This window comes from Brienomyrus brachyistius, chromosome 9 (genome assembly GCF_023856365.1).
Source record: "Brienomyrus brachyistius isolate T26 chromosome 9, BBRACH_0.4, whole genome shotgun sequence".
Taxonomy (NCBI): Eukaryota; Metazoa; Chordata; class Actinopteri; order Osteoglossiformes; family Mormyridae; genus Brienomyrus; species Brienomyrus brachyistius.
This window is the reverse complement of record NC_064541.1, coordinates 5434687-5459767: the sequence shown is the minus strand read 5'-3', so window position 1 is coordinate 5459767 and position 25081 is coordinate 5434687. Positions and strand designations below refer to the sequence as shown.

The 25081-nt window shown below is 40.5% G+C and overlaps 1 protein-coding gene across 1 annotated transcript in view; it reads left to right on the top strand.

The window, feature by feature from the left end:
• The first annotated feature begins 11069 nt into the window (after window positions 1–11069).
• The window catches only part of LOC125748692 (lysophosphatidylcholine acyltransferase 1-like), a 36932-nt gene continuing 22920 nt past the window's right edge, over window positions 11070–25081 (top strand). The window contains exon 1 of the mRNA XM_049025168.1: window positions 11070–11447. Coding sequence (XP_048881125.1) covers window positions 11325–11447 — 123 coding nt within the window. The 5' untranslated portion in view covers window positions 11070–11324. The remainder of the gene's footprint in view (window positions 11448–25081) is intronic.

Below are 25081 nucleotides of genomic sequence, written 5' to 3'. Positions count from 1 at the left end.
ACATTGCATGCCTTCATGAAAATTAACAGTCCGAAGAAAACAATGATATACATACCACTGGTCATTGATGTTAATCAAGATATTGTAATACTCTGTCTAGTTTTTATTGTTAAAATTTAAATTAATCCATGACTAAGATTAACTGTAGATAACCCTTCTTAGTTAACTTTAACTTGAAGAATATTCACTGCAGGCCCAAAGTCCCCTGCTATTTTCTGTTACTGATTTCTTTACCAGAGGTGGAGATTTCAGGTCCGCAGAGTACAAATCCAGAACAAGATTTTGTTTCAGCCAACCAGTTGAGTACTCTGTGACTGTGACTCTTTATACTCAACCGGTTTGTTGAAACAAAATCTTGTGCCCGATTTGTACTCTCTGGACCTGAAATCACCACCTCGAACCTTTACCTGGGACGAAATGTACAGTAAGTTGCTTACTAGAAGCTGCTGAAAATGCAGTAGCAACAGGCAATCCCATCCTAAGAAGTGTAAAATAGAGACTCAAACGACCATAGCGAAAGATTTTCTGTATGCCAGAATGGCCAACATCACTGGCAATTTATAGTGCTGACTAACATAAACCCACTTTTTCTCTGACTATTATTTATGCTGGCACTAATGATACCGAGATGAAGCAACTAGAGAACATAAAGATGAACTTTCTGGTTTCTATCCACACTCTTATTCCTAAAGCTCCAGCTCTCGGTGCAGTTTCCCTTGTTCGCATGCAGTCTTTTCCCCTGCCTCCATGGCCACCTGCCTCTCCCTCCAAAACACACTGCCTAGATATGTTTCTCCTGCCGGAGCTTTCTGACACTCACCCTGGTGTCTCGCATCATTGCTTTTCTGTTCCACACCATGGAGGTCTGGAAATAGGACAGGCCTCATCCTGGCAAAGCTACTTCCTCTCTCCGAGGGAGTCTTTCCATCCACTGTAACTTCAGGCTTATTCTTTACACTCTCAGTTTGTACAAACTTTCACCTTTTTTTCTGAAAGTGTAGGGACCTTGGGCCCAGTGATTTGTGGCAATGCTCCTTGTTAAATGTACTGCATATTCATCCATCCATCTTCTGCACCTTCTTGTCCTATTTAGGGTAGCTGAGGTCCAGAGCCGACCTCTAAAGCTATGGACACAAGACTATTGTAAGAGTGTGTTCAAGGGCCTTGGAAAAAAATCAATCAGATGGGCTCAGCTCATCCAGAATCTTGCTGCCTAACACCACGAATGTAGAGCGATCACACTGATCTTTGAATGATCTGAATGATTATGTTAACACCCCGGTGAGGAAGGCAATCCAGCATTTATACCACCGCAAACACCTCAGGGATTTCAAACTGCCTACAAAGGTGTTGAAGAACTTTTACTCCTGCGCTACTGAGAGCATCCTGACAGCAAGCATCACATGCCTGGTTCGGGGACTCTACCGTGCTAGACTGATGAGCTCTGCGGAGGGTGGTGCGATCAGCACAGTGCACCATTTGCACCAAGCTCTCTGACCTGCAGTCCATTTTCAGAAAGTGGTGCTGGACCAAGGCTAGGAATATAGTGAAGGACCTCAGTCACCCAGACAATGGACTTTTTTCTCTGTTGAGGTCAGGAAAGCACTTACACTCCCTGAAGGCCAATACAGAGTGAATGGGGAGGAGAATCTCCCTGCATGCCATTCGAACCCTCAACCAGGGCATCACCTATGATTGCACTTGGCTGTTATCCTCCCCCATTACAAAATCTGTTCAATACTTATGGAACTACCTCTGCCTGCTGATGCACTGCTTTATTATGTGCACATACTACTAAAACTGCACATCTGTAACTCTGCCTGCTGATGCACTGCGTTATTATGTGCACATACTACTATAACTGCACATCTTTACCTCTGCTTGCTGATGCACTGCTTTATTATTTGCACATACTACTATAACTGCACATCTGTACCTCTGCCTGCTGATGCACTGCTTTATTATTTGCACATACTACTATAACTGCACATCTGTACCTCTGCCTGCTGATGCACTGCTTTATTATTTGCACATACTACTATAACTGCACATCTGTACCTCTGCCTGCTGATGCACTGCTTTGTTATTTGCACATACTACTATAACTGCACATCTGTACCTCTGCCTGCTGATGCACTGCTTTATTATTTGCACATACTACTATAACTGCACATCTGTAACTCTGCTTGCTGATGCACTGCTTTATTATTTGCACATACTACTATAACTGCACATCTGTACCTCTGCCTGCTGATGCACTGCTTTATTATTTGCACATACTACTATAACTGCACATCTGTAACTCTGCTTGCTGATGCACTGCTTTATTATTTGCACATACTACTATAACTGCACATCTGTAACTCTGCTTGCTGATGCACTGCTTTATTATTTGCACATACTACTATAACTGCACATCTGTAACTCTGCCTGCTGATGCACTGCTCTATTATTTGCACATACTACTATAACTGCACATCTGTACTTTATGAGTGCCGCCCCCCACCCCACAGAACTGTAAGATTCCTATGTAATTTTTTATCTAATCCTGCTACATTTGTATCCCACTGTTGTGCTTTATGTTACAAGTGTTTCATTTCACTACAAGCCATACTGTGTATTCTTGGTATGTGACAAAATTTGAATATGAATTGAATAATTGATACAGATCCCCAAAAGGGATCTGTACAGTACCAAGTATTGTTAATTCAATTGAATTATTCTTATTTGATTGCTTCCAACATAAGAATATTAAGAATTAAATCTTTTGTAAATGAATTCTGAAAAGTTGCACTATACAGTAAAATATTGATTTGCTGATTTTGTTTCTATATACATATTTTATGCCCGTCTTTTATTGTTCAAGCATAAAATTTCAAAATCTTTTCCCAGTAAAACACACTAACTTACCACTAGAGGTCATGCTTTAGCCTTGTGATTACTATACTATCTATAAATACACACAAATATAGCCACTAGGTGACGCCAAGAAACCCACTTTGGAAATTATGTATTTTGCTGTAGTGGTTCTCAACCCTTTCTTATCCAAGGAACGCTTGTACCCAGGAAAACAAGGTTTCACTCCACTATGGCTACAACACACTTTTTCTCAGTTTGTGACATTGCTCCTAAAACAGAAGGTTAATGTTTGCGAAGAAAAAAACTATCCAAATCTAAAAGCTATATGGTAAATGGCTCTGCCAGCCATTAAAAGTGTGTTTAATAACTGAATACACTCTCATTTTAAGGTATTAGCTTTAAACACAATAAAACAAATGTTGTAAATTGCAACATTTTAAATAGTATTTTAAAATGAACTGACCCAAGTAACAATTATTCCTCGCCTTTCCCCTCCATCAACTTCGCCGAGAGACACTAAATGATTTATTTTAGCTGGGAATTCTGGGATTCTGTAACACCAGGACCGAAATCCTCACACCTTTTACAGTCAGGAAAGAATACTATTGCTTTCTATTAAAAATCTCTAGTAAAGCCCTAATTCTGAGACACAATAAAAGTACATTATTAAAAATGATATTGTGCCATCCCATATCATGTTTTGAAAATATATGAATATACAGCAAAAAAATTTATATAGGCTACTGTCCTAGGCGAATATAAAGAGATATGAAGTACCACATTCACTGTGCCCAGGAAGATGTGATACACAAGGAAAGTTAAAGAACTGAATAGAAAGATGGCACTACAAAAAGATTAAGGATGTTGACCACATAAATAGAAGGGAAATGTAGCATTAAATGTTATATACGGCTTTTACCTCCTTAAAATTGATCCAGTCAAGATATATGTCACAGGCTGGCACTTGAAGGGCTGAGAAAAAATCTTCAAGAGTACTAATGTGTCTGAGAGAACAAAGATCATGCAGAATATGGTTTTTCCTGTGACTGTTTTGGATGTGAATACTGAGCAATGAACATTCAGGGTGGGAGGACCATTGATGCCTTTGAACTTCGGAGCTTTGATGAGCACCACAGACTACAGATGATTTTTAATTAAATCAAGTCTGATTTTTTTTACATCAAGCACAAATGCCAAGGCTGAAATTGTCCTAATATGGAAATATTATAATTACCCCCAAGTATATCAGAAAATATGGTAATGCTTAGAGAAGGTAAAAGGGGTGAAAGAGGACAAGCAGCAACAAGATCGATCAGTTTTATTTGTCACCTTTACAGTTACATTCAGCACAATGTACAGTGAAATGCTTGGTTGTTACACAGCAATAAGTATAAAGGAGACAAGACAACCTTAAACATTAAACAATTAACATTAAACAACTAGCATAAATAAATATCCATGATGACCAATTGGCATAAAAGTGACAAATGGCAGTGTAGAGAGTCTAAAAACTAAATACTTCTGTAAGCTGTACATGTACAAGCTGAGTGGGTTGTTGGACCATTGATCATGCATTGCTCCTAGATAAATGGACTCAATTCCCACAACAATGAATGTGCCTTTAGGAACCCTGAAGACAAAAAGGAAGTAATATCTAAATGGCCACCAGATGACATGGACAGCACCTAAAAATAAAATGTTCTCCTGTTACATTTACCTCTCTGACTGCATTTAAGCTCTGATTCATTATTGTATAGGAATTTCTCACTCTTGCTCTTCAGAGACAAACGTTCATTGGAAATTGTGTTCCTCTGCATTTCCCGATTCCAGCCTGGATATCAGACAATTATCTTTCCATGTAGGCTTTTAATTTGCAATAAATGACCTTTAGCATAACCTTACTGGCATGTCCTGTGAAGGTAACTGTGGCCTCCATTAGCACCGGAATTCACTACTTGCAATCCATTTGTTGTTCCATTTGTTTGCATAATTAGTTAATGCTATGGATGTTTAAGTAGCTTGTGGTGATTCTGAGGACTGTGCTGCCTGTCCTCATGCATAGACACGCAAGGCCTGGAGATCAGCCTAAATGCATGAACTGAAGCCAGAGTCCCTGGGAAACTGCGTGATGAAGGGAGGATGTGCAAACTCCACACGCTGGGGGTAGGAGGCAAGCGTGCTGGCCGATGATCCAGCCTAGCGACCCAAGCACTAAAATATAACATAGTTAAAAAACTCGGCTTCCAAAAGTACTGCAGGGAAATTATCAAAGTGATGGAATTAATTAAGCAACTGTGGGAGGACCTTAGAGACATTCCACCAAGAATCGAGCTTGCTTATGCTCCAGATATAATAAAGGTCTCACCTAACTATGAAGTCTCCTTAGTCGTCCGCATTGTTGTTTAACTAAACAAAAATTAACGGCAGTTCGTTTGGTCATTCAGCACTGCTCAGTCACTTATATGTAGCGGTTAATTAATCATACAGAAGAACCTCCTCTGAAATTTCTGAGGGACGGAGTCCGAATCCATTCTTTTAAGCATGGCCATATTGAATGGAGCAGGTGAATATTCCCGCCCACATGTCAGGATAGGTACAGAAAACCTCTTATGTGATACATAACACTGTGATACTCGCAAGTGAAATAAGTGGGTTGCTTAAAGTGGAATGGACTGCAGCAGATTCAGTATCAGCTTCAGCCACGCCCCAAAAGGTGAGCCATGGCTACTAGCCGATTTTAAGCTGAACGGAGACGAAAAAAAAAGGGGGGCGAAAATGTAATTAACAAAAAGAAATTCCCAAAAACGGAAGCACGGGAGAAAGCAGCTGATGAGGCACAAATGCAAATATCTGCACGATTCATACTTTCCGAGAGCTCAAAAGTGACACGTAGAATAGTCTGGAACAATGAAGTAGACAGCACACTAAGGTACGATTCATGTCCCAGGAGAAAGCTCTTCTGCAGTACCCTGAGCAACCTACCTTAATTTGCTCTGGGAAAAAGACATCTGGTCGGTGGTGTGTGGAGTATTGAGTTAGGATGCTGGGCCTGTGACCAGAAGGTCACCAGCTCAAATCCCAGAGTTGGCAGATTTAGGATCGTGAGCAAGGTCCCGAATTGCCCCAGGGACTCTCTGTCCCTGCCTTCTCAAATCTATATCGCTTTGGCTAAGAGTGTCAGCTAAAAAAATAGAACAGAAGAGCAAAGTTGTCATTTGCTGACAAAAGTGCTAGCTAGGTAACTACATTCAAAATTAGTGCATATTTACTATTTGGAACGGAATTTTAAGCACAGGCCAAAATGTATATTATCTGGACCAACCAGAACGATGATGGACCACTTTATTTATATAACACGATGTTTTTTTTTCCAAAACGACATAAGTTTTTTACAGAACGCATGGTCAGATATACCAATTCAGAGATATGGGTTTATTTCAATGGTGAAATCACTTTACCAATCTGCACACATGAGTAGTTCTGAGTCGAATGGCAAGACCAGCTTTGTTGGTACCCTATAAGTATACAAAATAATTGGCTGTGTGTGCATCAGTAACGATGTGAGATGCAACCCCCCCCCCCCCCCCCCCCCCCCCCCGAGACACAAACATCAAACTTTTAATTATTTCTTTATCTCGATTCCATTTTAATTTTTCATTACTTGTTATTTGCACTCCCTGTAAAGCACTTTGAGTAGCATGCAGGTGTAGGAAAGGTGCTACATAAATAAAGCTATTATTACTTACATCTGTACCAGCAGCCATTGGATCACCCTGACCCACTGAACTCCCCCCCCCAGCATTGAAACAATAACACAGCAGTCTAATTACATGGTCAAAGTTTCCATCCATATATTTTCTTTAATCGCCTTGTCCAGTTCAAGGTTGTAGGGGGGTCCAGAGTCTATCCCAGAATTTATGGGGGCAAGCCAGGAATGAACAGTAGACACTCACACTTTGGCAACACCAATTAACCTTTGGACTGTGAGAGGAAATCAGAATATGCGAAGGAAACCCCCTGACCACAAAGAGAGAGCATGCAAACTGCACATGCATGAAGCCATGGCAGAAATTCAAAGCAAGGACCCAGAGATGGGAGACAACAGCGCCAACCACTGGTCCACCAGGCATCTCAATCTCGATTTCAGTCAGTGAATTTATGGTTACCTAACATTCGAGGCAAGAAAACAAACCCCAAGGCCTGTCTAAACAGACAAAACATTCAGCAAGCACTGACATTAATAATAATTGATAAAAGACAAGATTGTGCCATATGGAAATGCTTGGAGCTACCTTGCTTGGATCATTTATATATTCTGATGGACAAGTTGAGGCAGAAAGATGACATTTAATATAGAAAGAAGTTCAAGAAGTGAATATTAAAATAGTGAAACAAATCTATCCATTACTGCATTTAGATAGGAACTGCAAGCATGCATTCATCCAGCATACAGCCTGTCTCCTGCAGGTGTGCTTGTCTAATTTACTCATTTGGATCACAAGAGCTTGAACTATATTTCTTATAATTAACAGCCATATTTTATTATGTAACAGCATGAGCGATTGGTTTGTAAGACTGGACCGAATCCTACTCCGGGGTCTGTCCCGTGCGTATGGTTTTATTTTCTATTATTTTCCTGCTTCTGAAAAGTATTTCTTTAGTTTATATATCTAAAATATAGAATAGAATAGAATAGAATAGAATAGAATAGAAATTAAGCCCTGTGGGGAAGTTCTCCTTTCTCCTACTCCATCTTGCTCTCCATGAGAAACATTGGCAGATATACAGGGGGGAGAAGGCTTGGGGTCACAGCACAGGGTCGACCAGCAGGCAAAGTCCCTGCATTTGTGCTGAGCCACGCACTGCCCCAGTACGGCCCCCCGTATAGATCGTTCTCAGTGTTTTACTTCCCCAGAGGCACTTCATCCTGGTTGTAGCATGGACAGCCCCCCGTCCAGCTTGCAGGTGTCCTCTCGCTTTGATCTGAACGGCACATGCATCGTTATCACTTACCGTGTCATTACTTGTCTGCATTTCATCTTGGCTCATTAACCATGTGCAATGCAATTTAATCATTCTTACTTAACAATTAAGACTTGGCCTGGAACTTAAAGCCATAGATTCAGATTGTTTGCTAGTAGAACTGATACCTGCATTAAAGTAAGGATGTAAAAGATAAATTACAATAGGGAGTGGCTATGAAAAGTGAAGGTAGATAAGATAGTTATCTGTTGAATGTACTGCTCATATTTCAAATGCTATTTCAGTTGCAAAGTAATTATTTTTTATTTATTTGTTATGAGTTTTGGCCTTTTATATTATATTATATTGTATTATGTATGCATTGATATATAACTATCTAATGATTTCCTGACTCATACAGGCATTTCTATCTGAATAATTTCTTTTGGTGTCTCTCATGAGAGCTACTCATGGTCGGTTATCTACATGATTATATGTGTATGTTGGGTTTATTTCTTTAAATTATTAATTGATGCTTTCAATTATTTATTTATTGAATTATTTATCCATTTTTTTCTCATTTGTACTCACAGTCTTAGTCATTTTAACACAACTACACAATTAAACTGCAATTCAGACACATTTCTTTGATGTTTTTCTTAGAAAAATGACAGGGGCATTTATAAAACAAGTCATTCAGCTGTAAAACACAATATTTGATATTAGTATGTTGTTTTTTTTGTAACTAATTGCCACTATTTTAGCACTTGCATCTTGGGTGGCTGGCAAAATACATGAATCACACGCATTAATTTACTTTCCATTAGTATATAGGTGAGTGGCGCAAAGGCTCATTGATTAGTGTGGTGTAACATTGTAGCCTCACGCCTCAGGATGTCATTTGGAATGTGACATTTGCGTGCTGTCATTGTGCTCTAGCTGGTTGGTACGGGTACTGATTCCTCAAAAACATGCTGTTAGGTAAACTGGTGCCTCAAAAGTAGCATGGTGTGTGGGTGTGTGTTTTAGAGTGTGAGCTGCAGAGGGCTGCCATCCCATTTAGGATGTCTCCTGTCTTGCGCCCTATGCTTCCTAGAATAGACTCCAGTGTCCCTCTACTGAGTACGCGGTTGTGGGAAATGGTTGAAGGAAGGGACAGTATATAGGTTAAATACTTAAGTGCTTTCAGTATAAGTACTGTCCACAGACTTCTTGGTAGAACTGCAACCCGAAAGAAACACAGTAAAACAAAGTTGTGCTACAGACCGTGTTCCTGCCAGTATAGAGCCCTTGCCATTTTATCCAGCCTGTTATACAACGATCCAGCATGCATTTATCTGTCCAGGTTAATTCGCACACTGTGCGGCCAGCCTTATTTACAACGAGGCTTTAATCAATCGACGTACAGCAGAAACTGGACAGCCTACTTCTAATTTTAATTGGATTACTTGTTGTTTGGATTTTATTTACAGCCGTTAAAGATGGCTTCCCCATTTGCTGAATGACTGTCAGAAGTTTTGCTTGATGAACAATTGGGAAAAATTGTTAATGTTGTAAATTGGGTGAAACGTAACAACGTAACAAATGATTGATTTGGCTTTGCTGATTTCAGATGATTTTGAGTTGAAGTCATGAATTGTCATTGTTGACACACCACAACAATAAAATGTGTCCATTTAACCCATATGTCACATAGCAGTGGGCAACTAAATTAGTGCCTGGGAGCAGTGTCTTGACATCATATATGGGGGGCGGGGGGGCAATACTTTACTCAGGGTACCTCAGTGGTACTTTGCTGGTTGGGAATATGTACCAGCAACCTTTCAATCACAAGTGCTCTTCCCTACCATTAGGCCACCACTACCCCCCTTTTAAATTTTTTTTTGTACTGTGTCTAGATGATAACTGGTCCCCCGAGAAATACATATCCATTGGGGGCAGTAAGCCTGAATCCCAACCCAGGAAGCAGAGGAGATTCTACAGATAAATTAGACACCAGTCATGCTAAGCCATGTCTTTGGACTGTAGGAAAATCGAGTACCTGGTAGAAACCCATAAAAATACAAGGAGGAGGAGTTAGGATCAGAACCTTGTGAAGTCACAGTACTGGCCACAGAACTGTATCTAGATCGTAAATTAACGCTCTATAATACTTTTGTCCATAAAACATGTTGTGTCATAAAAAGGAAAATGTATATAAAATAGCTGTCAGGTATGTTTTAAAGTTATGTTTAATCACTATTATTTTGTAACTTTTCTCTCAACTTTCCACTTCTTAGCCTATTGAGGTTTTCTATTAACATTTAATTCAGTTCACACATACACTATCAGAAAAATGAGTACAAATTTGTACCTTTGCTAGTTATTGGGGCATTTACCTACAACTAAGGGTATAATTGGCAGACCCTTGAGGGTACAACCCCAGTGACAATCAAAGGTACAAATTAGTACACTTTTTTTTGACAGTGTATAGGGCCTTTCGTAACATTGTCACCTCCAGGCACTTGGCAAGATGAGGTTAATTAGCTGTTATAAAGCAAAGTTAATCGGGAAAGCTGATGTATAAACTTATTCCAACTACACATTTATACCCCAATACGAATGCATATTTTTCCTTTTATTTTTCACAGGTGTATATATCGCACAGCTGTTTCTACGCTTTTGCACTATTGTACACTTTCGGATTTGATGCCAAACTGCATTTCGTAGTCTGAGTACTGTACTTGTACTTCGCGCAATGACAATTAAATAGAATCTAATCAAATCAAATCTGTTCTGATGTTTTAAAGTGTACGGTACCCGGAACAAATGAATGCTGAAAGACGACAAACCTACATAAGCAACCAGTCTTTCGTGGTTTCATAATTGCAAAAGACTTTAGCAAAAGAGATATTATTATGGAAGAAAGATATCCCTTTCTCGGATGAACAATAAAGGCTGAAAACTTTGATAACGTCGCAACTTGATTGGTTAACACGACGCAGCTCTAAATAGCACTACGAGCTTCGCCACGGATGAACATTACACTTCGGAAATACAGGGGCCTTCGTGAAATATTAAGACGACCGTTTAAAACATCATTTTAATATATAACTTTGCAGCTCGCCACTGCTATCGTGACCAGCAGGTGAAGGTTGCCGCTGCATAGACAGCGCGACGCTCGCGGCGCCGCCAGCACAAGGATCGCACGGCGCGCGGCATCCCGAGGACGCCGTGATGTCAGCGTCAGAGCCGTGGGCGCATGCTCACACCGAGGCAGGCTCGCGAATCCTATTTGTCTTCGGTACAGTGGAAAGATACAGTGAGGCGGACGAGTGCCGAGATCGAGAGAGAAGTAGCCCGGTCCGCTACTCGGACGCGATCCTCGGCTAATCCCTCGGCGCCCCAACCCCGAAGCCAACAAAACCTTTGAGGCGGACTTTGCAGCGGTAGATTCGGCTGCCAGACGAAGGTGCTGGGACGTGTTTTTATTTTATACGTATTGTCCCCCGGGCTTCTTCGGCATGAGGTTACGGAAAAACGCACGGTCCTTGGCGGCGGATGGACGTGGGCAGGAAGAGCTGGCTCCTCCGTTCAGGAACCCCTTTGTGCACGACTTGCGATTCACTCCCCTGGAGAAAGCCAGGGTAAGTGGGCATCTCGTCAACGCGCTTTGAGGGGAAAGTAGCTTCTATCAAAGACGAAAAGGAGAAACAACCTTCCCATGTAAATCGGCTAGGTGGCGGGGAAGTAGCCTCAGGATGGGTACGCACATTACCATCAGGGCTAATTAACCAGCGTGGACTCCAGTCAGGCACGAGTTAAGGCTGGGTTACCCCTCATTCACACGCGTCGGCTTTTCTCCGAACTATCTTGGGCACTGCACAACACTTCGGAGCAAACGCGACGACCACGACTTTAAAACACTGCTCGAAATAGCAGCTGTTGCTTTGCAGCGTAATTAAGCAGTTGAAACTACCGAGACGGAGTCATCGCTAGCCTTTTGAGAATGCCGGCCCTTCCGCGTGAGGCCCTGCACGCGAGATGTGCAGCGTGCGTGCTTGATAACTAGCGAATCAGACTGGGTACCTGATGCTTTTTAAGACTATGTGCCCGGGAACTGAGCTTCCTTTGGCATGCAACGACGTGCTTTTAATACAACAAGGCCAGTGAATGGCTTCTGGATCACTGTGCAGTCCTGAAAACTACAGATTAAAGCCACTGGGGATGCATGACGTGAAGTGGAAATATGGTGTACTATCATAACCGCAGGTGCTAGCGTAGGGCTAGCTCAGGGAAATTTGGCAGCTTTTTTTTTTTTTTTTTTGAAAACGTTACATTCCAAACCATGCATTTTTTTTGCACGCCCGGAGAGAACGGCGCGCAATGCGAGGTTACATCAGTTGCCTATGGATCAGCTTTTGCATAGTTGCGGTTTGCAGCGCAGTTACCGAGGGACCACCTGTATGTTTTTCTTTGGCGTGGGTAACGAGGGCATTTCAGTAGCACATCACTTAGATATGCTTGTGAACTGGCACTGACTTCCAGTACTATATTACGATTCTGATTTGCTTAAGTCTAGGGAGTACTATCTACAGATTGAATGACTTTTACTGAAATTTCCGTTATGTTTTTTAGATTTGACACCAGTCATTCATTTTAATGGTTTATGGAAATTGGTGACTATTTGAAAGTGGCGATTTTTTTTTTGAGGAGGAGTGGGGCGGATGGGGAATTGTGCTTGAGAGTGTAAAGAACGTCTCTAGGCAGTGACTAATATTTGTAGTCTGTCTCAAACAACGTAATTTTATCCAAATAAATTACTTTTTTATTTTTTTTAGTTTCCTTGTTGTATGCAAGCAAATTCCTGTGATGGAAACTCGAAGTTTTGCCTGTCATGGTATGCTTGTCACATTAACGTTATTCTCAAACTGCAGCAGGCCTTTGGCTTATCAGTTGCAGGGCTTCAATCTGCGACCATTTAGTCGCATTTGCCACTATTTTTGTAGACGGTACGACTGAGTTTTATAACTAGGCTCTCCGGTGCGACTTGACATTTATTTTTAAACCGTTGTCGTATATCTCGTGAAGCACCAGGAGAGAGCGAAGATTCAGATTGCTGAAACTAGTCCCCAATTAAAAATATAGCTGTCACGATTACATGATTATTAAGCATCTATTAATTTGGCAATATGGTGGACGGAAGACGACGCATAGAGGATGAAGGTCCAAATAAAGAGTGAAATCATCATTTTCGTGTGAAGCTCTTTACATTGAAAGTCAATGAGAATGGAGTCGTCTGTCAGTATTGCAAAGCAGAATTTAAATATCTCCACAGCACGACTACAATGCAAATACATCTTAAAAGAAGACATTCCGGTTTGACAGATTCACGAGGTTAGCCTCTCGAAGTAGCCCAGTCTGCCTTTGTCACCACTGTAACTTATTTTGCCTGATTTACTCTTTACAATTCTCGTATGTCAAAATAGCTGCTTAAACTACGGTTGGACGATATTTACGAATAATTATATCTTGATGTAATTTGGATAAATGGTGATATGATATATTTTTATGAAGTGGGAAAAAATCAGTTGTAAATCAGCACAATACAAGATGTCACAAAAACACTAACAAAATAAAGCCCACGACAAATTAATTTATTAGCTAACAGGCCAACAGTATCTGAAAGTGCTTTCAATAACAGTACAATTAGGCTACAGGCTAAGAACACAATGCAAATGTAAACAAAGTATTTAGATGTAAACAAGAACTGGCAAGTCTTACTGTTCTGCAGCTGTTAGCTACATTTAAATATAAAAATGTTACAAAAGAGAATAGGCAAATAATGACCTGTCACTTGCACGATCGGCATTATTTTGACAAATTGTAACTGTAACTAACCTTTACGAAGTGGATTTAGATTTTCCTTAAAATATTGCCTGCAACCGTGCAAACAGAAGCTTGTAAAGCCAGCCTACCTGGTGAGGTAGCTCATGCTGAGGTGGTCTTATCTAAGCATTTCACCCTGGCCTAAAGATTTTGGTAAGTACTTCCCTATCTTCCGCTGTTTACTAAGTTAAAATTGATTTGATATGATAACTTGCAATACATGCGCTGGAACTTTAAAAAGAGCATGAGCGGGCTACTTAAATAGTCACTAATTACAGGTCTTCATTTCATACACAGATGCAGCTACACACATGCCACAATCAATCCAACCCTTTAAAAGCTGCCTTTTTTAACACCTCAACCAGTATCTCTGTTCATGTTCATATATCTACCGCACTGTTAAGTTTATACTAGTTTCATAAACTGCATGTGCTCTGTGGTTAGACCCATCACAGCACGCGTGCATGGGAGTGGGGGTGAGGTTGAAAGCAGAGCAGAGTTGTGGAGCCTGCAGCAGACAGTGAGGGAGAAAAGAATAACTTTTGCAGCATTAAAACACAACTTTATTTAAAAACTTTAAAACTTAATTTATCTTCATATAAACAGTAGCTTCTCAATCCATATATCCTGGTATGTTTTAAGATCTTGATATCCCTCCCATCCCTAGCTTAAATTAAGGTTAGCCCCGTCATTTGGTTACATCAGTTTACATAATATGGTACTTATGACTAAATTGAATTTGTTTTTTGTAAATGTGTGTTAGGGCTGAACTATACTGGAAAGACTTCACATTGCAATATTTAGGAGTTGAAAATAAACTATATAGGCAAATAGATTTTGTTGGTAGATAAGTTCTATCAAATAAGTTGGAGAGTTGTGCCTGCAGATGCAAAACAGTGCTGACTATTACAATATATTTCCATACGGCGGAAGATGATTGTGTTTTTCATGACCAGTTCTTGTTCTCTCCTCCATTTCACTTATTTTTGTTAAATTTCTCAAAAGAACGTGCCACAAGATCTGTGAGAGTCCAACAGCAAGGACATGAATGGGTGTGATTATAGAAGGGCACATGCAGACATGCAAAAGCAGCAGTGGTAAACTTTAGACTGATTTAGATAAGTGATTCAGTAAAATCTATTAGATAATGTTGCAAAGGACCTGCCATTAAGCTTGCTACGTTTTGTTTTCTCTGAAAATATTTTAGAGCAACCTATTGATGGTTTGAACTCACTAGACCATTGCAGTTCTTGCGGTGTGACAATTGCATGTGCAGGAAATGTCATGTTGATATTAATTTTGATATTAATTTTGCGGGGCGGCATGGTGGTGCAGTGGTTAGCACTGTTGCCTCACACCTCTGGGACCTGGGTTCAAATCTCCGCCTGGGTCACATGTGTGTGGAGTTTGCATGTTCTCCCCATGTCGTCGTGGGGTTTCCTCCGGGTACTCCAGTTTCCCCCCACAGTCCAAAAACATGCTGAGGCTAATTGGACTTGCTAAATTGCCCGTAGGAATGCATGTAAGAGTGAATGGTGTGTGAGTGTGCCCTGCGATGGGCTGGCCCCCCATCCTGGGTTGTTCCCAGCCTCGTGCCCATTGCTTCCGGGATAGGCTCCGGACCCCCCGCGACCCAATAGGATAAGCGGTTTGGAAAATGGATGGATGGATATTAATTTTGCATGTCATACAAGCCCAGTAGCTCAGTAAGTAGCGCCGGTGCCACACTCTACCGTTTTGGGTTTGGGAAGTTTGCACATTCACCTTGTGTGTGCGTAATTATTGCCGGATCCTCCAGTTTCCTTCCACTATACAAAAACATGCAGCGTAAGAGGATTGCCTAAATTGACCGTGTGCATGACTGCGCCAATTGTAATGTGCAGTATATTGTACATGGTTGCTCAATGAATCTTCAGATTAATCAGTAGATTACTGAATTATTGTTATAGTGACTGCCCTGTTAGAAACAGTTCTTAGATTTGAAGAACCGGGAATTCAGTACGACATTTGAATTATGGTTCCTGTTATCAGTTCTTGCATGCATGTGTTTCATCAATTTTGTCTGGGATAATACATGAAAATTCTGCTTGCACATTTGTACTTGAAATTTTCTCATTTACAGACCCAAAATTTTATAGTAGAACTACTATGTAGGCTTGGCTGGTCTGATGGCACCACAGCATGCTGCGGTCTGTCAGTGAAACTGCATCTTGGAGGATTTCAAAACATCAGAATATTGTTGCATTTTAAGATGGTTGAAATACTGTATATCTATATGTAATATCTAGACGATATCAAACATTGAATATTGCCTATTTTGATGCAGAATGTCATCTACGTGTCTGGTCTATAAATACGCTTGCTTTCGCTTGGCCTTTTGGTGACAATGGAAGGAACTGTGGTGTTTGTTTTAAAAATAAGCACCATTAAATTAATGTTTTTTTCTCTTAAGGTACTACTTCACTCTGTAACTTTTCCTTTTAAAAATGTCACATTGTTACTTCTGTAAATTGCTTATTACTAAAGCATTTATCATTAATACATTTAAAATGGGAAAAATATGAATGTGTTGCACTGCATGTCTGTTTAAGTGGTGCACCTAAATTTTGCACTGGTGCTCCTAAAATTTCCGTAAAGACCACTAGTGCTACTAGTGAAAAAAGTTAGTGTGGTGCCCTGAATTTTCGCATTTATTACATGGAAGTGACATCATTGATTTACATACCGCTAACCGAGGCACAAAGTATAGTATGTATTTTGACAATTCAATAAACATTTTGAACCAGTTTCAGGTGATACAAATTAAACAGAGGTCTTTAGGTTTTAGAAAATGCTTGCATATTTCCTTAAGTCATTTGGTTTAACGTGCTTTTTGAAATTAAGCTGTAGAACTAGTTTTTTTTTTATTAGTGTAATCATGCTTGTAACCTGAAAATCTTGTTGGCAAAAATCACCAACTGAAAATGAACTATGCATAGCCCCAGCAAATAGGTGTATAATATGGTTGTGCATATCACATCATTGTTTCCTTGAAATAAGTGTACAGTACTATGTATTAATGTTGTGTGCACTGCACCCCAGTATGGACAACTCGCATAGCTGCTGTTGATAGCACCATGCATTAAGACTTCGAAAAGCTGGGGAAATGTGGTTGGAGGATTGCCTTTCCCTGGTGTTTAAATTAAATGTTTAAATGCATGACTGGCAGCACAGTGGCACAGTGGTTAGCAGGGTTCAAATCCTTGCCAGGGATCCATGTGTGCAGAGTTTGCTTGCTCTCCCTGTGTCACCGGTTGGTTTCTTCCTGTTGCTCTGGTTTCCCCCCCCCCCCCCCCAGTCCAACAACATGCTGAGGTTCACTAGAGTTACTAAATTAACCATAAGTGTGCAGAAGTGAAGAAATGCCGTGTGAATGGCCTGTAATGGGCTGGCGGCCTATCCTGGGTTTTTCCTTGTGTCTGTAGGCTCTGGGATAGCCTCTAGGCCCCCGGGGCCCTGAATGTGTTGGAGTCCCAAACACATGAGAAAGATAAGCCTAAGACTGGTTACCGGGTGCATCAAAGCCAGAATTCATCACACCTTTCCTGAGCATCAATTTTAAAGTCATTCAGATGCAATATTTAAAGATACACTCTGACAATGTCAGGTATTTGTTGGTTGTGTTCACATGAGTAGAATAGTACACCCATAATAACTAGAATTCCCTCTCAGACAGGTTTAAAAAAGCAACAAATTTGGCAGGAAATTCTTTAGCTTGGCAGCAGTGGTCAAGTGACACTCCATCTGACAACGCTGGACTGACAGAATGGCAGTTTCATCCCTGGCTGCTTAATCATTTATGTTTGGAGCCACAGGATGCTTGGTTCCCTCCAAATGGTAGCAGTTTTTAGCACTTTAGATGTGCAGATTGAGTAAGTTAGTAATCTGTATAAATTTCAGTGAGTATTGTAAAGTCTTTTATTACATTTGGTTAGCGGAGCACTCCACATAATACTGTTTTGATGTACTATGATTTGTTATACTTCAGTGCGATATGTGCTGTAACGGAGCACATGACATATTACTATTCTAGTATACTACGGTTTGGTATACTTCAGTGTGATGCCCTGTAGCAGGCCACACCACATAATACTGTTTGGTATTCTGTAGTTTGGTATACTTCAGTGCGATATGTGCTGTAGCGGGGGTGACATAAGGTGACATAAGTTCTTGCTTCCTGAAAAGTCCTGGTTCTAGAAAAGTGTTCTTGTGGTGGGAAACTGCCTTTGGGTTTATTCAAAAAGTGTTAGAAAGAGGTCTGAAGGTTTTATCGGGGAGTCTTCCTGGAAAGGAAATATTTCATCTTAGGTCTTTGTGTGACAGGCCAGTAACTACTGCTGTAAACACTGTCATTGGTAAACAAATGTGAAATGGTTGCTGTATGCTATCAGACAGTGAGTTCACTGACACCAAAATCTGTTTTTTTCATTATTGCTTAATATGTAAATATTTATGAAAGCTCTGCAAACAGCTGCATCTTAATACATACATGCATAATTAAATCAGTGCTATCTTGTTCATCTGCTGCATGATGGCAGAAATAATAAATTGTATTCAGAATTCGCATAAATGCATAAAATAATGTGTATTTTTCTTTGTTCCTCTACAAAGTAGTTAAAAAATACATAAAAGGAATATTTGACATTAATTTAGCAGAGGATTCTGTCAAAATGAGCAGGGTCAGCCTGTCGCTGGAGCAGCTGGGATTCTTCAAGGGCTCAACGATGAATTGTCTGTCAGCTATAGGATTCGAATCGGCAATAGTCTTAACCTGCAGAGAGACACCTCCATAATCTGACTGCCAGCTTTTGATTTTTAAGCTGTAGTGGGTTAAGCCCCCAGCCGCCCCCCCCCCTTCAAAAAAAAAAATAAATAAATAAATAAAAAGAATAAATGAGTCTTTGGGAATGGTTCCAGCACGAGCCACTTCTGGGATTTGGTGGAGCTGTGACATCCTTTAGCATCCTCCCATTCTGGATTGGTCCTTGGATATCCTCTCCTGGCACCAGTGTTCTGTTAGAGTGTCTATCTGTTTTCCTTTGCCCCTGTAGCAGAGGGACTGTGCCTCTCCTTTCAGGCCTTCCTTTGGCTGTATATCAGCCTTCATTCTCTTGGTGTTTTCAACACCAGTCTGCTTGTGAATCTCTCTCTCTACTCTCTACTGCCTGTGTTGGCTGTTCCTCTCTTTCCAGAGTGGGACGCTTCGTGCTTTAATGAGAACAGACAACTCCCTCTTGGCCTTCTGTTTAGGATTTATAAACACCCTCTCTTTTTCTGATACACCCTGGATCACCTCACTCACCGGCATTTACCTCGTAACTGGGCTTAGTTGTGTCTTTCTGATTTGTTTTGTATCCCCAGCTCCCCCCCCACACACACACACACAAAAACAAGCTTTGCATTACCATTTTGATGTCCATTACTTGTGTCACTTTGTGGCAATTTTCACCCCACCATTTGCGGGTTGCTCTGTTTAATTTGGTTATCACTTCACTGATATTGGCTACTGCTTTGTGCCAAGTTGTTTACTTCTGCGTACTTCTTGATAAGCATGTTGGGAAGATAAATACTAGTTAACTGTTACACAAGTAGCAATTAAATAGATATGGGTCATACGGTCGGTGTGAGGTTATATGATAAGGAAGGGAAATAGTACAAGTTATTGACGTGAATATAAGAACTGAGACTCATTCCTCAAAAAAGGATAAGTATACAAATGTTTTGGCATTTGCAGACTAATGCAACGGATTGTGCTACTATGTAATGTTAACACATTTGAATTTACTTAATGTTTTTGAAATCACTAAAGTGAGTTGGTTGTCAGCACAAGAACGTGGACAGGGTAAACATATTGAACCCTAACCTCCATCCCACAGACTGGAAAAGTATGGAATTTTAGAAAGTGTATATGAACTCTTTGTATTAGGCAGAATAAGTGGTGAACGTGTAGTTTTCACTCTCGCATAGTATTTTTAAAGCTGTGTGTGTGGGAGAGATGTTAAGTTAGAACAGGGTGACGTTAAACTACAGAACTGTTGGCCCGAAAGGTCAGTGGCAGATTCCCAGTCCCAGCTGTCCAGCAGTAATATACTGAAATAACTCTTTGCAGGATAGTGTCTCCCCAAGCGAAAATCTGACTCTAAAGCATTGTTACCCAGTCTGGTCCCCAGGGACCCACAGTCAGTCCATGTTTTTGTTCTCTCAGCTTCCGGTAAGCTAGTTGCAGGGAGCAAAAACATGGACTGTCTGTGGGACCCCGAAGACTGGAGTAGGAAACAGTGGCATTCATGTGAAACTCAGTAGAAGCATCCTTGTAAAATGGGAGTATGTGTGTGTGAGGTAAAGTTTTTATATATATATATATATATATATATATATATATATATATATATATATATATATATATATATATATATATATATATATATATATATATATATATATATAATTTTTTTTTTTTTTTTTTTTTTACTGGCTGAGAAATTATTGAAACGATGTGGTACAAATTTCCATATGAGCAGCTTCTGTCTGATTGCATGTTTTGCTCCTCCTCTACCTCCCTGTCATGCTCAGTTGCTGCAGAGGAATGCAAAAGTGGCAGAAAGGTATGAGCAAAGTATAAAACACACAAGGAAGCTCAGTGACGCCTGTCAGCAAGCCAAAGCCAGGTGTCTGGCTCTTTTCTGCCAAATTCCAGTTCTCGGAAGAAGGTGACCCACGGCAGCCAGTCTCCCCAAACAGGATCTTGTTTGGCTTGGCAAAGCATTCATGGACACTTCTGCCAAGACTCTGGCAATTAGGTCTTTGTAATGGGTACCTCTTGCCATTAAATCTTGTGTGAGACTGGTGTTGGTCTGCCCCTCGATTGGGACCCTCTGATCCAGTGAGGTGTGCAGTGAAGCCTATCACAGGATGAGTAGAGGCAGCCTTGGTGGGGTGCTGCTTCATCTCACTGCTGTGCATGTGTAGTGAACAGTGACTAAATTGCCCATAGGGGGTGTGTGCCCTGGAATGTCATCCATACCTCACTGCTGTGTGCCTGTGCTCACCATAAATCTAAGAAGGTTGGCCGGTTAGGCCATCAATAAGAATCTTTGATTGTTCTCAGCCTGTTTGATTTGTGGATAGTTTTACCCATACTAATCTACCGAGATAACCCTGACCTGTGTGATGGATTTCACTTTGTGTGATTGGTAAACATTTCACCAGGCCAGGACTGCCAGTTGGATTTTGCATTTCTAAAGCTCCGAAAAGACAACTGTGAGTTATCTGTTGCATACGCTGTAAAAATCCTGGTGGGTATGTGTGTGTTGTTTCTGGTTTAGTGGTTTTTTTTTGCTTTAGTGTATTTGAAATTTTGGAGTTTTCTAGTAATTCAGTAATGATGACAGTGGCAGGTAATAAAGGTAATGATTCACAGGGCAACAAATGAAACTGTTGCCAGACGACAACCAGGTGAGACAAAGGGCAACTGGTGGATCTGGATGATCGTGAAAAGTTGCCATCTACTGATTTTTTTAAAGTTTTTCACACAAAAATTTGAGGGCCATTAACAATGGGATGGTGCCAGATCAACACTGGTCAGCAATGTTGCTCAAAAAGTTGGTATTATCACCTTCAGACATTTCCATATTGAATGAATGCTGAAAAGGGAGGATGTTACTTATGACCCCTAGGAGTATGGGGTCTGAAATTCCATGTGGATCATTAATCATTCCTGCAATCCCAGAATTTATAATTCTGGAGATTCCTATAAACACGTAATCTAATTTATACCCTTATCTAGATATGGATTCATAAGCAAATGTGCACAGCTGAGATCTTGTCAGTACTGCAAGCTGTGCTTCCTCATGAAACTAGTAACATAAGTTTTACTTGTAGTATTCCTGCAATACAATCTTGGTAGCTAAATGGTCAGATTGGTGCATGAGAGTCAACATTTGCGCTCATGTCTTGCTAGCATCCTGCTGCCAGGTGGAATTAGGCAGCTTTTCTCATGCAAATTTCAATTAAGTTCAGCTGAAAGAGCAGAGAAACATAGTCCGCTGACTAAAGCGCAGATCTACATCATCTGAAGTTGAACACTCGATGAAAAGGGCACCTGATCCCAGAAGACCAAATAATGCCCGTGTGCAGGATTCTCATTGTTAAAGCTAAGGCTTTGGAATGGAAAGACAATTCAGGGCAACTGACTTAAAAAGAACCTTTGGGTAGAAATAAATAAGAAAGTGAGCTGGTTACTTAGCAGTGTGTATGACGATGCGTGATTTGCCAGTTGCATCCCAAAACGTCAGCATCAATCCAGCACTCAGATTGTGTTTCGTATGCAGCCGTGTTGAAAATACATTGAGAGGCAAAGTATCTGTTATGACCTATGCAGTTGAAGTTGTGTTGGCTTGAGGAGATGACGAATGGGGCCAGCGGAAGCTGAACTAGCTCATTAAAAGCTTAGAGAAGTTTAACCAAGCAGTTATCAAGTGGAAAGAGGAGGAGGACAGGCAAGGGTTGAGAATGGGGTACGGAGATTAAGGACAGTAAAGGCTAGCGCATACTTCACCTGGAAGTGAATGTGCCCTATTGCCAAGCTGCGATCCTGAGTGTTCATACTTGTAGTGTCAACGCGCCAGGCAACCACGTACTTTTGAGGTCAGGCGTGGGGGTAGTGCTGTAGAGCAAAGGTGCTTTTAAGATAATGTTTATGAATTGTGGTATGCATTAAATAAGAATTTTGCTAAAACTAAGGTTCCGTGCACTGCGTCCTTGGAGTACGCAAGGCATGGTTATCGTTAATGAAAACATTTCCATAAACTGACGGAAACAAAATAAGATGAGAATTTAATTTAAAAACTACAAATAAACAAAAAGTATAAATATTGCTGCCTGTCACGGGGCGGTTCGGGTGGACAGGCGATCGTGCGGGCGGTGGTTCAGAAAACCAGGCTGACGAGCAGGATCGGGGTAATCGGGGTTTATTCGGGAGAAGGAGACACGGGAGGCGAGGGACAACCAACACCATGTGCACAGATCACGTAATGACGGACAACGATCACAGGCAAGACTCAGACTTAAATACACAGGACTGATCACAGTAATCGGACATAGGTGGAAACAATCAGGGAAACACACGTTGGCAAGCAGGGGGGCGTGGCACACATGAGGAGCCGACGAGCAGGGCATGACAGATGCCAAAATCAATTGCAATAAAATCAGATGTCATACTTTCCATAAAAGGTAGAGCTTTGTTTCTCAAACCCATCTAGGAGTGAATTAAACGGCAAACATGAAAATGTCTTGTAGAATGCATGCGACGCTCATGCAGAAGCAGTCGGGGTACTTTTTAAAGTGATTTTTTAAAATGTACTGGACAATCTTGAAAAGGAATAATCATTAAAACTGCAAAGCTTAGCAAGTTTTTTTTTTTTCCTTTTCTTTTCTATGACAGAGTAAAACTTTTAGTGAAACTTAAACCCCCCCTGCATTATGTTCATACAGAACTGAAGGTATGAAAAAGCCTGATCTAATTTAGCTGACGAGCGGTGTAAGAATTGCATATGCATAATATCTGATGTTGGTATTAATGTTGCACGTCATCGAGCCCTATTATATACTACAGTCATTTTTAAAATTTAGCACAAAATACTCCACCTCACGTTATAATGTCTTTTAGCGCCAGTACCAGTTTTTATGCCAGTGGAAAACCAACAACTTGAAGTTCTGTACTTTTTGGTACTTTCTTGACTGGGGTACATAAAATTTGAATTTGAAATTCAATGAGATTCAATGATGCTTATTGGGAGAAATGGTAAGGAAAGTCCTGAACAAGAGAACAGGCTTGTATTTGATCTAAGCACATATGTAAGTCAGAATAACTAATTTTTGACTGTGACATATGTAGGATTCCCCCTGTTTCCAAGAATGAATTTTAGGCACTGATGCAGTATTTTTAAAGTGAGGGGGATACCCCTTGGTTCTTAGTTTACCCCTCCCCCCCCCCACCCATTGATGCTTTGAGGGGAAATTAAAAGATGTGCTGTTAGTTGATTAGTTTGTCAATGGTGCCATTGGGAAGGAAAAAAGAATCTGCAAGCTTTATAAAACATGATCATTTACTGTATGACAAACAAGTAGTAATATTACCGCTGAGGCTAAGTTTAAACTGAAAGAAATTGAAATTACTACCATTTAAGCTTTTGGAAATGTAAATAGTTTGAAATGGAGTGAACGATATCAGCCTTTGGACATGAATTCAGCCTGCAGATTTATTTCTGTGTTGGGCTTTAAGGTGTAATTCAGGATCATTCTTGCTCTGTAATTAGATGTTCCCTCCAGCGTCCCTCCTCCTCTGCCAAGGTGTCGGTCCTTTTCATTGGTTCTGCGTCAGTCCCTATGGAAGTCACGTGAGCTCCCTTTTGGGGCAGTGAAACTGTACTTGCGAACCTTTCTGGCATTGTCAGTTTGCCATGAGGGCGTAATGCACTCGCAAAAGGCTGAAAATGACTGATGACTCTAGTTGTGTGGCTTTCGATCTCAGGAATGCTGCTCACGCAGTTGAGGCCTTAAGTTTTTTTTTTTATTAAAGAATTTCATGGACGTTAGGTTTGGCAGGTTGTTGCCAAGCCTTTGTGAATCATAACACTCAATAGACATAATAGGACCATAAATGCACGTGATATATACTTGCATTTTACTAGTAAGTTTGGTTTATAACATATTATTTTTAAGATTTGCAACTTTTGGGACAGTCGGTATTTTTGTGTCAGTGATTAGTGAATATATGTGTGACATTTTAAAATGGGAACTAGCCATTTTAACCAGTGTTTTTCTTTGTTCCTTCCCAGCAAACGTTAGCACTGTATTAAATGTGAGGATGAATGCTGTTTTGTACTGCCGACTCACTCCTACTTTGGATCCCATGTCTGCAGCTCATCATAAAGATATTTGCTGATGCATTTATACACAAAGCAAAAAAAAAAATCTTTTAAAAGTTAAGGAATTGCGCAAGTCATTGTGCTTGTATATGATTAATCACTTCTTGGCATTATGTCCCGTGAAATGTGTTTTGGACTTATAGCATTATGGTTCAGTGTAACCATTAATAAGGATTGTGAATTGGTTAGTGACACATCCCAATTAAAACCCCATAAAAACTCTCAAAAAACCTCTGATGGAAAAATACTGTGTGTGTGTGTGTGTGTGTGTGATATATATGTGTGTGTGTACACATCAATGATACTTATGAAATAACTATACAATGTGATGCAGAAGAATGTGATGCTATGCAGTTCATTATGGTATGGATAGAGGGACTGTTTAGACAGAGGGAGTCATTCTATATAAAATTATTGGTCAAAAA